Source organism: Notechis scutatus, chromosome 3, assembly GCF_049901735.1.
Source record: "Notechis scutatus isolate UNSWTSFEM ecotype Mainland chromosome 3, rNotScu1.2, whole genome shotgun sequence".
NCBI lineage: Eukaryota > Metazoa > Chordata > Lepidosauria > Squamata > Elapidae > Notechis > Notechis scutatus.
Window position 1 is genome coordinate 182,959,973 of NC_142011.1, and position 18,317 is coordinate 182,978,289.

General features: G+C 37.1%; 1 protein-coding gene across 7 annotated transcripts in view; it reads right to left on the reverse strand.

The window, feature by feature from the left end:
• TRIQK (triple QxxK/R motif containing) overlaps positions 1-18,317 on the reverse strand; it is a 57,344-nt gene that overhangs the window by 6,028 nt on the left and 32,999 nt on the right. For all 7 annotated transcript variants that reach the window (XM_087962000.1, XM_087962002.1, XM_087961998.1 and 4 more), the window contains one exon: positions 5,637-5,722. In XM_087962000.1, the coding sequence (XP_087818126.1) occupies positions 5,637-5,722 (86 nt within the window). The remainder of the gene's footprint in view (positions 1-5,636; positions 5,723-18,317) is intronic.

Sequence of the window (18,317 nt, forward strand, 5' to 3'; positions counted from 1 at the left end):
GGTTAGTAACTCTTGAAAATACAGTCAGTGGTGAGGGATTTGTGCTTATACTTCAGCACAAAGCTATTTCAGATTATGGCTTCCAACCTGTTCTAGACTATGAAATGACATATCATAAACACACCTGAAATATTACGTGGAGATCTGGAGAAACATAAGTCAAATGGGGGATTTAGTTCTTCCTGCCACAATCTTAATGAAACTCATTTCTCACCTCCCACTAGAAACACAGTTTGTCATAGGATGCTGTTTCAAACTGGAATAAAAGCTCTTATTATTGCCAGTCTTTATGGTAACAAGAGACTGGTAAAAATGGATTTTTGACTGGAATCAGGATCACCCTAATTGTGGTTTCAGTCTTGCTTATTCTCTACAGAGTGGTTATACCGATATATTAGCGCTCAGCACCATTTTCTATTGGTGGGCACCATCATGATTTCACATATGTATATGTACAAAAGGCTATGTGGTATACTCATTACAGTGCTAGACTGGAGTGAGTAGACCCAAGTTCTATTTTTCATTTAGGCCCGAAAATCAGCTGGATGATTTTGGACCAATCAATCCCACTTAGGCATAGAGTCAAAAAACATCTATGAAGAGGCATTCATTCTGCAAGATATGGAGATTCTCAGTCATCCAAGTCATGGTTGTCCCAAAGATGTTTTTTTCAATAAGCAACTGGACATTTTTTGTTTTTCCTTGAAGACATTTCAATTCTCATCCAAGAAGCTTCTTCAGTTCTAACTGAATAGTGGGGAATTCCCCATCATTCAGTTAGAACTGAAGAACCTTCTTGAATGAGAAACAAAACGTCTTCAAGGAAAAACAAAGAAAGTTGTTTTGTTTCTTGAAAAAGCACCTTCATTCATTCTGCAGGGGACTGATTCAGGTTGATGTGTGCATGTGTGTTGGTGTGTATGTGTATACACATGCGTACATGGAATATATACACACATATGATAGTTTTGATTAAGTAATTGTTCAGCCTAGAAATGTTTCTACTAAAAAAGTTTGGAATCATAGGGAATCATTGTCATTTGTGAGAGGCAAATTCACAGAAGACTTTAGGGTTATTTAATATTTCATGCCATCCAGTCATAAAAGAATATAGCTCTTTACATTCTTTCAGCTTTCAAAAGCAACTGGCCTAGTGCAGGGAAAACAACTGAAATCCATAATAGGTACATAAAACTTTTGAAAGATGTGAATTTTATGGAGGTTATAATCGCTCAGGTCTCAAATTTACAGCATGTAGCACTTGAGAAGACACCATATGCAATTTAAAAAATAAAATAAAACACATTATCAATAATGGTTTAGATAAAGTAACAAGAGGAGGAGAAAAGAGGTCAATGGGATTTGGAAACAGATTTCTTCTACATTACATAAATTAGAATAGACTGAATGATTTTCTCAAAGCAATGATTTTCTTTTCATGAACATTAAAAAAAAATAACCAAATTTAAAAGGATGAGATTGTTCTAAAGAGTTAAATTTCTGTCAACCTCTGAAAATGGGGAGTTCTGCTGGCTGATCTGACATGTTCTTCTGGAACATACTTTACTCGCATTTACAAGAATCTATTTTATATTTTTGCAGTATTTTAGATGCATAATTCAATATATGCCATTTACACACTTTTCAGTTACAGCTTCCTTGGGCTAAGTTCTCTGTGGATTATCATTCTGCTAATAGCCCAAATTTTCTTTTACACAAAAATAATTTGACTCATGAGCTCGTTTTAAATCCAAAACCAAAAAACCCTACCCTATTTAATATTGCTGTTGTACTACTACCAATCTCCATTTTTGTAAAGAATGTAAGAAGGTTAGTTTAAGCTTCAGTATTATCTTCTGGTTTTATCTAATAGAATTAAAACACAGATAATCTCCAAAATTATTCTAGGAAACCACAACGACAGATCATCGAGCATCTTAAGGAAATCCAATGCATGAATGGCACTCAACTACCAAGTTTTTTCTGGTCAGGAACAGATAACGAGATCCTACCATCTCCCTGGATATTATAGTTTCTATTCTGCCTGCTTTTCCCATTTCATTTTGTCTGGTAGCTGGCTTTCTCCCTAGGCTAAACTAGTTTCAAAATTGGACCCAATTGATTAATGGCTTTGTTGTTATGTATTTCTCTCATTATATGAAACCTCACCACAATCCCATCGTGCACTGAACTCCTCTGAAAATTATAGGAAATGCCATTTCTTTTCCACTTGTGCTTTTAAACTGAGTCGTAGAATCTCAACAGAATTTCTTCCTAAAATATAGCAGTGGTGTATAAAATTGCCTTAAAGTCAGCTTGTTTATTCCTGTTGACCTCACCTTGCAGCATGGCACTCCATGCTTTCTGTTCTTTTTTTTTTAAATAATGTTTATTAAAAAAATTTCAACAGAATTAAGAACTTCAAATGTTGAATTAAAAAAGAATAAATAAAAATAATGAGAAATGAAAAAGACAGAGAAGAAAAACCACCGTGCATGATAAAATGTCCACATTTCCAACTTAAATCTGAAGTACCTTTATACACTTTAGACAATTTTTCTGGAATCATACACCAATGGTACATTACTTTACCAAAAAAAATATTTTAAGTTAAGTTATAACATAGTACAGTATGAATGACAATCCGTTTAATCACATATTTTCACGGTGTTCAATCAATATGTTATGTTCAAAGTTCTCAGTCCATCTTCTCACACAGTCTTCCACTTGTTCTTCTTCCGTTTCAAATTTCAATAAAGGTTTATGTATGTCAGCATAATTACATGTTTTCTGTTCTCAGATGTTAGCAGTAAATCTTAACCATTTAATCTTTCCTATGAAGATTCCTAAAGATGTTCCTGATCTTTTGCAGCAACCTTTGTCAAGCTGATGCCCTCCAATTGTAGAAATTCCAGTTGGAGGGAAACACACAAAAATTTCTCGGATAAGTGGATACGTTAAGCATTCTTAGAAGCTTAAGAAAATCTATTGGCTTGTCCCCCATATTACATCAAGCCATAATTACTCAACTACAGCTTTCAATATAAGTTACAACTATCTGGGTTTGCTCAACATATGCCAAAAATAAACAAACTACACTTTGGTTTAGTCCAATATGTGCATGAGGTCACTATGTTAAAACAGATCAGGTGTTTAACAAAGTATCTTGTGAAACATGGCATGAAACTGTTTATTTCTAAACTTGGAGAAATTATTGATGATGGCCATGGTTTGGATACAAGCATGATTTTTTGTTGAAGAGCTAAAAATAATTCCCATGAAACGAACATTTTAATACTGAAACTATCAACACACGAATAGCTCATAATATGTATCAAAAAGCATATAAATACAGCAATCAAACAGTCATCCTTCTTCAGGAAGAGTAAAAAATAGTGGATATTTATTGCTCACAAGTTGCTACATTGACATTATCAACATAGATAAAAATCACTCTTTGGGGAAATTAACAAAGTATTAAATGGCAATGACTAAATGAAACTTTTTTATTTTCAAGCCTACATGAAAATGGCAGGCAATCAAAATATACCAGAGTAAACTAATTAACATGCTAGAGATGAAATCAAAAGTATCACACTGGGGTTGATTTAGAAAAGTTTACTCTCAGGAAAATAAGATCAAACTTTTGCAAACTTTTGTAAACCTACTTCAAGCTCCAGAGAAATTAGGAGATCCAGGGCAGTTCAAATGGGTATAAATATTTATTGTAAACTTAAGCTCTCTACAAGAATCTGGATTACTAATGGCTAAAGCAATTTGGTGGGAGATAAGGAATTCACAGTGGGCTGGACTTAGATCTCTTGTGAGCATGAAAGGATTCCTGACTGATTGCGTGTTTGACCCTTTCTTTGGGCTCAGCCTAGTCATCTCCTACATCTACATTCCTAATGAAAATTCAATCACTGCAGTAAACAAAGTAAATGTTGAAAGAATGTTTCATTGAAATTTTTTTGAAATGCAATGAAATTAGAGTTCCATTTTGAACAATAACAGATCGTCCAACCTAGTAATAGCTAGCACTTCCTTTCTTCATGAAATTGTTCTCATTCTTTATTTGTCTGTTTTCATACTACCTCAGGTTGTTCTTTCCAATGTAATGAAATCTAAATATAAATGGTTTATAGGAAATACATATCATCTTTATACTCATCACCACATTGCTAACAACGGCCTGTAATACTTGCTCTTGTTGGGATTGAATGCAAAGCTCTCGTAAACTAGCAAATTAATTTTAGGATTGTACTACCATATTTACAGGTAGTCCTTGACTTACAGCAGTTTGCTTAGTGACCGTTCAAAATTGCAACGGCACTGAAAAAAGTGGCTTATGACCATTTTTCACACTTATGACCATTGCAGCATCTCCATAGTCACGTGATTTACATTTAGATGCTTGACAACGGACACACATGTATGACGGTTGCAGTATCTCGGGGTCATGGGAACACTTTTTGCAACTTCTGACAAGCAAAATCAATGGGGGAGTTTGTCCTAGTGTACCATCACTTGTGCACCAAGTATGAGCCAGAAACGTGCTACAGCTGCCAAAAAAGCTAATGCAGTCCTAGGCTGCATTAAATCAGGGATAGTACCAATATCACAAAAGGTAATAGTAATACTTCATACTGCACTACCGAGGCCATACTTGGAATACTGCATCCAATTCTGGCCACCAAAATACAAAAAAGATGCTGAGATCCTAGAAAGATGCGGAGAAGAGCAACTAAGATAATAAGGGATCTGCAGGATAAATCATACAAGGAATCATTAAGGGAGCTAGGTATGCTTAGCCTAATGAAGAGAAGGATTAGTGGTGACATGATTAACTGTCTTCCAGTACATGAAGGGTTGCCACAGAGAGGTAGAGATTAAATTATTCTCCAAAGCTCCTAAGGGAAGGACAAAAAGCAATGGGTGGAAGTTCATTAAAGAGAGATCCAACCTGGAATAAGGAGAAACTTCATGACAGTGAGAACAATTAACAAATAGAACAGTTTGTCTCCCAGAGCTGTAGGTGCACCGTTGCTGAAGGTTTTCAAGAAAAGATTGAAAAACTGTTTGTCTGGGATAACATAAGGTATCCTGCCATAGGCAAGGGTTGGACTAGAAGCTTCCTTCCAGCACTATGATTCTATGACATAATGATCAGAATGACTTTAACCACAAACACACAACTTCTCTGAAACTTACTGAAATCAATGACATTTAGATTTTTTTCAATAAATCAATAAGATGTACAGCATTATATGGTATGCTTGGAACAATATTTATTTTCATCTAATGTAGATCATAAGCTGCTTTAAAACAAGGATGCTTATCAAATATGTGCATGATACCAACAATATGTTTCAGAAAATTCAAAGTAATTGACTCTCAAACAAAACCGCAGGTTTTTTTATTTTAGTAATTGTAGTTTGTTGGGTGGGTTAATTCAATGAATATATTAGATTCTGGCATTTGGTTTAATTAGCAGTGGCATAAACTAATTCTCGAGGAAAACATCAATGTCATAAACAATCTCTTAAAGAACAATATTCACCCAACAAGTTTTTTCTGGATAAAAGAAACTCAATATTTATTGGATATTGATGTAAATATGTATATACTAGCCATACCTTTATGCCTGGTGCAGTTTTTTTGGCCTCTGCTTTCAGTCTTGCTGCTTTTAACATTGGTTTGTTTTTTTTATAATCTTGTTTTCCTGTTGAGGAAGGGGAAAATGTATCACTGAATGCCTTCCAGGGTAAATGAGGGATAGTTGTTGTTTAATGACCGTGGCGTACCCCAAAAAAGAGACAATTGCTATCTTTAATAGACACAAAGAGCTACCATGGTATGGAATTGGTAGTTCAACCACATTGAGATATTTGCTTAAATGGGGGTTACATGAGACTCTAGTCTGAACAATTTATTATTTTGTGTGTGGGATGGTCACATACAATTCCAAAACACTGCTGACATAACATACCACCCTGTGGTGCCAAATCCAGTACATGCATACACAGAGAGAAGAAAGGCACATGAACAGAGCAATTATTTCATGAAAATTTTTACATAGTAATCAAAATGTATATAATGTTTCCATGCAGTGAGATTAATTCATTAAATTACATATTGAGGCCACCCAATTTCTTAAAAACTTTGGCTCTCTTGCAATTAAAAAAGAAAAAAAAAACATATAGAAAAAATTACAGCAGACTGGAAGTTATCTACACTACCAATAAAAAAACAACAACTCAACACCATGGAGAGTCCATAATCACTCTTTTCCAAGACCCATGGAAACAACCAAATTGTCATTAGGATGGGAGTCACACAAATCTCTGAGGATCTTGGGGGAGGAAGTAACTTCACAGCAGGGGCAGGCAGCTGTGGTAACTTGTGGACTTCAACTCCAGAATCCCTGAGCCATCCATCCACAGGATAACATGCTTTCTCTGTTTGCCATGAAAAACCATACTCTTTGGAAATAACTCTATTGTATATAAAAGATGCTTATTCCTATTCCCATATTCAGTCTTAAAATAAGATGCATTCCTCCTTAATAATGATAGGTTTTGATAACTTTGAAGTAATTTCAACTGCATTATAGCAGTTTGCCTTTCTGTACTAGCAGAGTCAGATTAGCTGAACGCTACACTTTATAAAGTTATTTAGGCTACAATCATAGGCAAATATATTGACAATAAGTGCAATGCCAAGTATTTGTTAGGCTCAAGTTTAACAATGGTGATATACCATTTGGGGCAAGAAGTGAGAGATCAGCAAAAGGTATCAGGAAAAATCTATTTCATAATGTGCTTTAATGCTGCACAAAGCCATTTGTCATTAAAAAAAGATTATCCCATGAATCTACTCTTCAGAATTCTTACATTATAAAAAATGTGTCCTATTCCACAATGAATGCAAACTTAAATGTCATTTCTGCAAATTTACCCTATCAAATGCCAATCTATGGTGTTTTTCTTGATTGCTAGTTCCTTTCTCCTCAGCTTTAAAAAACCAAACAGAATAGAATAGAATAGAATAGAATAGAATAGAATAGAATAGAATAGAATAGAATAGAATAGAATAGAATTCTCTATTGGCCAAGTGTGATTGGGCACACAAGGAATTTGTCTTGGTGTAAATACTCTCAGTATACATAAAGAAAAGATACATTCGTTAAGAATCAAGAATCATAACGTACAACATTTAATGATAGTCATAGGGTACAATCAACAATCAGATCATACTAGGAAACAGTCAATATAAATTGAAAGGATACAAGCGAAAAAATTACAGTCATACAGTCACAAGTGGGAGGGGATGGGTGATAAGGCGTGATGAGAAGATTAATAGTAATAGTAGTGCAGACTTTGTAAATAGTTGGACAATGTTGAGGGAATTATTTGTTTAGCAGAGTGATGGCGTTCAGGAAAAAACTGTCCTTGTATCTAGTTGTTCTGGTGTGCAGTGCTCTATAGCATTGTTTTGAGGGTAGGAATTGAAACAGTTTATGTCCAGGATGTGAGGGGTCTGTAAATATTTTCACCTTTTTTTGACTCGTGCAGTATACAGGTCGTCAACGGAAGGCAGGTTGGTAGCAATTATTTTTTCTGCAGTCCTAATTATCCTCTGAAGTCTGTGTCTGTCCTGTTGGGTTGCAGAACCAAACCAGACAGTTATAGAGGTACAGATGACAGACTCAATAATTGAACTTGAACTTCTGGTATCTTCCTTTTTACCTAGGGCTGTAATTTATTTTGGATGTTTCTAAGCATTATTTTGCTAGCATATGAAATGTAGGACATATGATAGTTTGCAAACTGTTATGTCTCCTTTCTTTGATATAGATATATAGTGTAACCCCATGATGGCAAACCACAGGTGGCACGCAAAGCCATTTGTCCAGCACGTGAGCTGCAGGCAAACTTCAATCAGTGCACATATGCACGCCTCACAGCTGATTTTTTGACTGGTTTGAGGCATTTTTGGGCGTCCCAGAGACTTGAAAAAATCCTCTGCAGGTTTTGCAGGCCAAATAATAGGCCCGTTTTGTCACTTCCTGTAATACTGGAAGTGATGAAACGGGCCTATTATTCAGCCTTCAAAGCCTGCAGAGGCTTTTTTCAAGCCTCCGGGAGGTCAAAAAAGGCCTCAAACCAGCCAAAAAATCAGCTGTGAGGCACAGTGCAGGTAAGGGGGCAGGGGGGGAAATTGTGCACGCATGCGCAGGGGACATGGGGGGGGTGCACTCATTGCCTCCTGGGTGCTGGCACGCAAGCGTGCACGTAAGCACAGACTCAATTTTTGGCACAGGAGCCCAAAAAGGTTAGCCACCACGGGTTTAACCTGTTCTAATATGTTCACCATTGGTTGTTCTCCAGACTTGCTGACATACTTTGGTTAGAGTCTTTGAGTATTCATCCTTAACAATTTCTTTGATTTAATTCCACAGTTCCTTTGGATCGCCATCAATGAAAAAATATTTGGACTCACAGAAACTGGAAAGTCATTCCAAGGGCATAGCGTCCAATTATCTTTTCTCCTTATTATTTCCAACTGGCATTCCATTCTCCAGCCACCTCAAGGACAACTAGCATATATTTAGTGTATGATGACAGCATGACAAAGAGGAGTAAACATATACACACAATCCACATAAATATATACAAAGCTTTTATGGGGATACAGCATGTCCTCATAACTGGATGTCCAATTCAGCTATCCTAGTATTGCTTCATGCAGATCTTCTAGGAAACCAGAGAACACATATTGTGGGCAATCCTGCATAATATGTTTAATGCTTTGCATATCAGCACCACAATTGCAATAAGCACAACTATGATAGCTTATATGCTCTTTAAATTTCATATTGAACTTAATCATAAAAGCTGTCAGCCTCTTATGTTTCAGTGGTTGAAGCATAAACTTGAATATAACAATCTTATGAAATGATAGTCCATCAAGTGTAATAGGTATTATTTCACCATTGATCCCACCTAAGTACTGTCCTTGTTATATTTTTCCTATAAAAGCAACATAGCTTTCTTTTTTGTGTCCCAAGTAATAAACAGTATGATTTACTGAATGAAAGTTTCCAACTGCAGTCCATTTCTATTCGCTAATACCTAATATGCCAATGTATAGCTGATTCATTTCATTTTTCATTGTCTGAGCTTTCCCATCTTCATGCTTCTTACATTCCACATCCCCACAGTAATTCTATTTCTGCAGCTTCTGATGTTCTTTTCCCACATAGCAACATCAGTAACTAGATACTACAAAAGCTTTTCTCTAGCTGTGTTATAAATACCACAAGTTCCTCAGTTGCTCCTCAGTAGCATGTTGAGTGCCATCCAATGATGATGTTGGGCCCATCATGCAGCAACATATTGTCAGCCAGCTTATCTTATCCATGTGGTTTTTCCTATTATCACTAAAGATCATCCGTTCGCAACATATTCCTTTACCTGCTTCTCAGTATAGATGCTTACTTGCTTTATTTGAGCAACTGGGATAACTTTCACGCCTTGGGTGAGTCTGGAGAGTCCTTGGCCCTAGTTCCAGAAATTCATTGCTCATCCCTCCCAGGAAGACTATCCGCATGACATTGAGGTAGCACAGCAAGATTTGAGGGGGAACTGCTTTTTAATGAACCTTAATTTTGTTGTCGAGAAGTTAATGGTTTAAATATTTAGCTTAAGTTATTGTTTTAATATGTATTTTATCCAGCCCTTTTTAGTTCACATTTTTAGATATAGGATTTTTAACCCTTCCTGAAATAAATGTTTAGTTTGAAGGCAACTTATAAACATTATAATAAATTAAAAAATAAATAACTAGCACCTGGTTTATCATTATCCTGATCTTCAGGTCTATCTATAATCATCAATAATTATTTTGCTCTTTCACAAAAAAACCTTAAATAAGACAGTATTAGGACAGATATTTCAATCAGCCTTACAGCAATCTACCTTCTTTTTCCATTAAGTAGAAAGATATAAAATAAAGTACCTTCTCTTTCCAATAAATCATTCATCTTCGAAGCAATTATGCAGTACAAAACAATGATATATAGGAATAATTTCTGAAGCAATAAATTTAAATGCAGATAAAAATAGTTTGGGCTGAAGCACAAGGTCTAAGGACAATTACGTGCATTGGATGAGCATCAGATCCATCTGAGGAGAAGTAATACAAGATTTTAATCGGTACCATTATGTCTTAAGAAGAATCAGTTGCTTTCAACAAAAGGTTATTGATGTGCTGCATGACTATGTCCAAATATCCAGAAAGAGCCCATTAATCAGGGCAACATATCAGTAAGTGGTTTCAGGTAGTCTGCTGAAATAAATTTTATGTTCTCTATTATTATTTCCTAAATCTGACTGTGAATCAATTTATAATTGGCAATATATGCGGAGGGAATTTAAAGTCAGTGTTAACAACTTGAAATTACATTTACTGCAAACATAGTTATGAAGAATTGAAACCACCTTTACTGTAAACAATCTATTTTTACAATGAATCTACAGCTGGTAAATCTCAATAACAAAGCATCTGTGATTAATTTTTTTACTCTCCTTTTTAAATATTAAAATCAGAGGAGAGAATACAAGTTTGAATCAATTGTGTGTAAAAATTTACAACAGACATAATGAAAGATAAAAGGAAAATAGTAACTTCCTTTAAATACTTGACTCATCCTTTTTAAAACATAAAAATAAAAACCCCAAGATAACCACCTATATGGCGAAGCTACCAGATGAACCCAAAAGATTGCAAACTGAAATATTTAGCTTATACAAGCAATGCAAACTCCTTTGAAAGTTCTTCAAATAATACATTTTCTAGATCAGAGTTTCTCACTTGATGATCTCCAGAGGTATCCAACTAAATGATGAGTTCCCAAAGTGCAGTCATGTGACTGCAAGTGAGGGTTATCATTGGAACTTCTAATCTGGGTTGTAAGTACTCAGCCAAACAGATCCATCAGAACTTTGAATGGTGGCAAAGCAACCAGTCATAAGTCAACGACTACCAGTGCATAACTACTAACCACATGCTGTTATGTCTGTCTGTCTAACAGATAACCTCTCCCCACAAACCACCCTTCCAGTCAGTAAAGGTAAAGGTGCCCCTCGCATATATGTGCTAGTTGTTTCCAGCTCTAGGGGGTGGTGCTCATCTCCATTACAAAGCCAGCATTGTCCTAAAAAGTCTCTGTGGTCATGTGGCTGGCATGACTAAACACAGAAGGTGCACGGAACATGGTTACCTTTCCACCAAGTGGTCCCTATTTTTCTACTTGCATTTTTACCTGCTTTCGAACTGCTAGGTTGGCAGAAGCTGGGACAAGTAAAAGGAGATCACTCCGTTACGCGGCGCTAGGGATTCGAACCGCTGACATGCCGACCTTTCTGATCGACAAGTTCAACATCTTAGTGTCCCTGTCTATATTGATTTGTGTTTGAGTCATTTGACTACTTCAGTCAGTAGTTCCCTTGAATTTTCCAGTCCTCCACCTCCTCCGGTGTCTACTGGCTAGACTGCAGAAGTATCAATGCCATACACTGCTAAATCAAGTATTTATGTAATCTTCCATTATTATAGTACAATTCTTAATGAATGAGAAGGCTTTCAAAATCCAACTGTACATAGAAGTAAAGGAACAAAATCTGTGTAACTCAGTGATGGTATTCAGCTGGTTTGCACTGATTTGGGCAAACCGGTAGCAAGGATTTGGCGTGAGTCGCCCAAATGGTAGTAAGTTCTGGCTGGCCATGCCCCCGACCCAGCCGCCCAGTCACCCAATCACTGCTGGCTCACTTGCCCCACCCACCTGATGCTCACTCACCCCACCTGCCTGATGCTCGCCCCTTAAGGTATTTTTCTGCTCCTGACAATCAGCTGTTCATACGATCAGCTGTGCCGGGATTCCCCTAGCCTGTCTTACTGCTTCGCCCAGGAGGATTCCAAGGCCCAGGAAGGCAAAAAATGGAGGGAAGGGCACAGCCCCCCTCTCCATTTTTTGCCTTCCTGAGCCTTCTGGGAGCAAAAACACCCCTCCAGGAGGCTCTTCTGAGGCCCAGAAGGCCCCAAAACAGAGCTGCACACCCCCTCCAAGCTCCGTATTTTTTCTTTCTGAGCCCCAGGGCCCAGAAGGCCCAAAAAACCAGGGGGGGAGGTGTGGCTGTAAAAAAGCAAAAAAAAAAAGGAGAAGCCATGCCCATCCAGTCACATGGTCACATCCACCTAGCCATGCCCACCAAGCCATGCCCACATAACTGGTAATAAAAAGTTTTGAATCCCACCACTGGCTGCATATGATACTGAGTCAGCTTCAACTATTAAGTATGAACAGGGGTGTCCGGAAGAAGAGTAAAACAAAGTCAAGATGGTCGCAATGACAAGCTGTTATTTATTATTCATTTTTCTCATTCATTTTTGTTAATTTACATAAATATTTGCATATTATACTATATAAACATGTATAAATATAAATACATACAACAAAAATTGAAGAATTGCATGTTTTGAGTGATAAATGCATTTTGATTCAAAGTATTTGTTCAAACTGGGCTTTCAAATGCCTGGCTGGTTTTTAATCTGCTGATCACTGCCCAGAGTTGCAACTGGTGAGATGGTCAGCTATATAAATCAATATAATAAATAATTGCAAACTAAGTGTACTATGTTTGTCCCCATCTCTATACCATTGCATATATTTCCACTCCAAAAAACACAGGTAAAAATATGATCAAGTGCCATCACTGACTGGAATCACTGTCAAATTTTCACTTATTAGCCTGCTATGATTATTCACATTGTGGTCTTTGTATGAATTAAACTTGTTCAACAGTTTAGCCAGATTCCCTACATCAGTCTACTCTGGAAATATCCTAGAATTTTAGTTGGCTTATGACTGGCCTTAAGTAATCACAAAAGTAGGGGTGTCAAATTCAAGGCCCATGGGCCGGATGCAGCCCGTGATGTGTTCAGATCCGTCCCGCACAGCCACCCAGGAAAATGTAAGGGGCTGGTCCACATCACTTTGTTATCCGGGTGGGTATGCGTGCGCCCAAGAGACGGCAAGCGCACACCATCCTGGGCCACGCCATCCTGGCAGGCGCATGTGCACACAGGAGGCAACAAGCCAGCGTCTCCTCTGCCCAGCCCACCTCATTTCAGCGTGGATGCCCCCATGTTGCAGATAAGCACCGTGCCCATACCAACATCTGTCTTTTCAGATGTGTGTGCATGTGTGTGCACATGAGCTGTCTGGTAGCAGAGGCTCTGCAGCTGGCCCTCCAAGAAACAGGTGTGGCGGTGGCAGCACCGGCAGCAGGCAGTGTTGGGGGGAGGCACGTGATGCGGACCACCGGACACGCCTGCTTCATCCCATGTGCCCCACCTACCCTGGCCCCTGGAGGACAAGCACAATGCTGATCCAGCCCTCAATGAAATCAAGTTTGACACCCCTGACCTAAAGCTACTTTATCAGGGTGTTTCTTTTCTCCTTTATGTCTTGATTGCAGCTATTAACCAGGTCTTCTCCTTTCTGCTTTGTGTTTACTGCTATCCAAGCATAACTAGTCTATTAGCATCTGGTGATGGTGTAATGAACATGTCAACTTCAGGACTTCCTTGGTTGAGACTTGAGCTCCTGCCCTTGGTCCAGCCCATAAATATTGTCATTATTATCCTCAGACAAAGTTGTTCTTTGCTTGCATTTGCAATTCTAAAAATTAATGCATTACTATTTCTTAAGTATCATCATAGTGTACAGTGTGCAGGATCACATTATGCTATCAGGCAAACACCCTTTTATAGAAAATACAGCTGGTTCAAATTCAAAAACATTTCTTTTCACCTGCAAATGGACTTGCTTCTAACTTGTTCCTCAATTCATTGTCTTTTATGAGTGCCTGGAAATATCTAATTGTCTTTAATTCAAAAACAAAACTAATTTCAGTTCTTTAACTCTCACATACATGTTCAAGATAATTCCTCCTGGGATGATTACCAAGTTCTATTCATTGCTCGATCTCCCAAACAAAAGTCCATAAATTTATTGCCCATTTATACAGACCACACCAATTATGCCACAATTGAATGACAAACAAGGAAGAGTCAAAATATTTGAAATGCGAAATATACAATCTAAATTTAATTACACAGGCAAAGTATCTGAAAATGAGTTATTTACTGCATGCCAAAAACTGACATACAGTAAAAGAAATCAACATTACAGATTTAAAATCCCTTTCAGCACTTTCTCTCCAATTTATATCTGCCAAGAAACTGCTGTCCTGAATATTTTTGTGCTTGTACCACAATAATAAAAATACATAGTTTCCTACATAATGCAGGAAACAACAGTGCAAGTAAGTTGCCTAATATTTAATTTTTATTAAGGACTTTTTTAAAAAATCATGATTTTTCTACATTAAGCAGTCCTGTTACATTCCTTTAAGTTTTCTATGCATCCTGTTCTGTGAGGTAATTCATTTTATCTTTTTTTTACCTTTTATTAAATGGATGTAATCCTGCCACTCCAGAACACAAATAAGCACATATATGGCGTTGGAATAGAAGATAATATAGCACCAATGCTCAATCAGCTTTTGTGTTTCCAGCACTGGGAGGTCAGCTGTTACTTCTTTGTCTCTAAATGTTAGGGATAATTTGATACCTACAACACCAATTCCTACTTACTAATTTATTCAGTGTGCGCTCCCTTTTTAAGTGTGGTTTAATTTGCAGATCTCTTTGCTAAATTTGTGGGTTTTTTCTGGTTTTATTTTCAATATCTCTCTTTTATGAAACACATCAAAGTTGAAAGCAAGCACATTCTCATCTATTGTGCACCAAATATCCTTGCTGTCTGAATTTATTATGAGCTCTTTTCCTAGTGTAATTTTACCTATTCATTTTATTTATTGGATGTGGCATTGTTAAAAGTATTCAGAGTACACAAGGGAAATCTATAGAGAACAAGGTAATCTAAAAAGACACATTTCTGAATTTATCATTACTGTTGAAAATATATCCTGCATTCCCAATATTTAGTATACGCCTTAATATTTGACATATATTTAAAAAAAGAAAAATATTTAAAATACATTTAGCCAGCCTATCAGCTTCAAATAAGTTCTTTTCTATTTGGTTCAGTGAGTGAAGGCTTATCATTTACCAAAGAGGTATACTAGACATTGTTGATGCCTTAACAGCAATTTACCAGAAAACAATCCATCCATAGTTGCTATCATACTCCATATTATACTCCCAATGTCACTTCTATTTATGCATTTATTAATTTTGTGTCCTGCCAATCATGAATACTGTAGATTCTCGATGGCTCATAACATTAAACAGTGCAATATTGTAAAATAATAAAAATACAAAATACAAAAACATACAACCCAAATCAGCATCTTGCATCAACTCTCAACCACAGTTCTTTGTTTTCAGCCATTATGAGTAGCCAAGAAAAGTTGGGGCTAACTGAACAACTTGTTTTTCTGTTTGTTTCCAGAGCAAGTGGATATAAAGCATTGGGTTACAGTCATGATTGTTATTTAATAAGAATGCTTAGTAAAAACTGGAGGCATTTTTAGAAAACAAGGATCGTGTTAGAGAGGAGTTCTTTGTATCACAACTTTCTATTTTTCAAAAAGACAAGAAAAAAGGGAAAAGGAAGAAGAAAACCTCTGTATGAAATTAAATCATAATAGGGCAGAAAGTTTCATAGGCATCAAGATACGATTCTCTGCCCACTATATGTCAGTCATTAATTCTATGAAGTTGATAAACATATTTATATGCAAGAGAATTCAATATTTGATGTTTGTGCTAAATATATGTGATTGTCCTAGATATGGACAAGTTCAACTGACCCGCACACAAAGCTATTTCGCAGTTAATTGACATGTTAGTTAATCATTATCTATTTTCACATGTATGCTGTGAAATGAGTTGTCCAAGAAGGGATGATATATAAATCCTATTTTTGGAAGTTTTCTCAAAACTCTGATAGAGGAAGAACTTGACTCATTCTGGTATCAGGTCCCCGTTTTCCTCTGGGTAATATCATAGGGCTAGGCACTATTACAAAGCATTCTTAGGAAGCCTATGGAGATGGGATGTTAATATTCACAAAGCTAATTGTGTTAGTAATATGAAACTTCACACTTCAAATAAAAGGACTCCAGCTACACTAGCATTTAAATTAATAGCAAACCTATCAAACTATAACTTCATCAGCAATATCACAGTGCCCTTTTTATTGGATCTTACTATTAACACCCATAGATATGTGGGGATTTTTCCTTTATAAAAGAGGAAGAGAGGTTTGATTTAATACCGTTTCAATTGCTGTGATTAAAGATGTTTTTGGAGTCTATTGCTAACTGAAACATTTTGATATGCATTGAATATAGTCAGAGCATAAGTACTTCAAGTGTGCATGAACCTCCTTCCCAGCACATAGCCTTTTTCTTTTTTTTTATTATTCAGGTTTAATGGTAGCTCAAATCATTGGCCATTTCTCAATCTTGAGAGATGGAACAGCTTGACACTAATAATACATTTGCAAAGGACACATCATCATTTAACACAACATTAAGTGCTCAGGAACAACTTTTTTTTATAGCAGACACAAGGCATTCTGAGCTCAGGGCTGACATATCATTACATTTTATGCCACAAAGATAATCCAGCCAGGCATTCATGAGAGGTAAATTAATTTTCAAGTAACTGTATTTCAGCTTTAAGCCAACAAGAAGGATGCATTAAAGTGAATAAGTTTCTTTTATGCTATCACCAAGGGTTTCTTTCCCTGAATAAAAGCCTTTCTTGAGCATAGCAATATATATACCTTCAATTAGTTTCCTTCCCCCTGCAGTTTCAGCTGAGAGATCTGCTTGCACAAGTTAAACTGTAATTTTAAATCCATAAAGCAATCCGTTTCTATATGCTGAAGCAGACTTCCTCAAACTGATACCTCCCAGTTTTGGTACTGGGAATTCTGGGAGCTGTTTGCCATAATATATTTGAAGGTCATCCTGTTGGAAAAGTTGTACAAATACAGAAAGCCAAATTGATACAAGTACATGCAAATCAAAGCTACCTATCAGGGATCATACTCATCTAAATCTTTTCTTGAGGGCCAAGTACGCCTGCAGCTAGTGTGGAGATTCTGCAAAACAATCACACTTGTCCCCATGCTTAAAAATAGTCCTTGACATACAAACATTCATTTAACAACAGTTCAGAGTTACGATGGTGCCGAAACAAGTGACTTATGACTCATCCTCAAAATTGTACTTGTTGCATCATCTCTATGGTCACATGATCGAAATTTGAGTGCTTGGCAACTGGCTTGCATTTACGATGGTTGAAGCGTCCCTACTGAGGCCCTTGCCAGTTGGCTTCCACAAGCAAACTAATGGGGAAAGCTGGAATTGCTTAATGATATGACTGACTTAACAAATGTGCGATTCACTTCATGATGATGGTAAAAATGGTTGTGAAATCAGGTCCAGTCATGTGATGACTTGTTTTAATGACTGCACTGCTTAGTAACCAAAGTTTTGGTCCCAATTGTGGTTGTAAGTCAAGGACTACCTCTAGCTCCTATTTCTATGTTGCATCCTAAAATAGAGCAACAGGGAAAAGAGGTCCAAAAGGCCCATGAATCAAGGGTGCAATGCAACCGGTATAATAACTGGTTGCACACGTGCACGCCAAATGTGTGCTGTGTGCACGCAGTCCACATTCAAAAAAAGCCCATTTTCAGCTCTTCAACTGCAGCCCCTGTGAATAAAACAGCTGGGGCGCAGCAAACTGCCAATCAGTTAAGCTCTAAAAACAGGAAATAAAGGACAGGAAAGAGCAGAGGAGGGCAGGGGGTGGGCCCAAAGCGAACTGGTTTGGAGCCAGCCGATTGTCAGAACAAGGGGTTCACCCGATATGGTCTGAACCGGTAGAATCCCACCCCTGCCATGAATCTCATCGTTGTATATTCTATGTAAAGCTTCCCACCATTGTCTGCATTCAAGCAGTTTTAAATATTAGGCTTATATCTTTCTGTTTACATGTGATGCGTTACTTTGTAATGGTCTGTACAGATTCTCAGTCATTTGAATCATGATCTGCTGAGACTGAGAATCTCTACAGACTTTTAGCTATACAATTTGGATGAACAATTTGGATCAACACCCTCTGAATGGTGTGAGAGTAGGAATAGTTTTCCAGAGGGGGGGGGGAATGCAGACTAGAATAGAATAGATTTTTTTATTAGCCAAGTG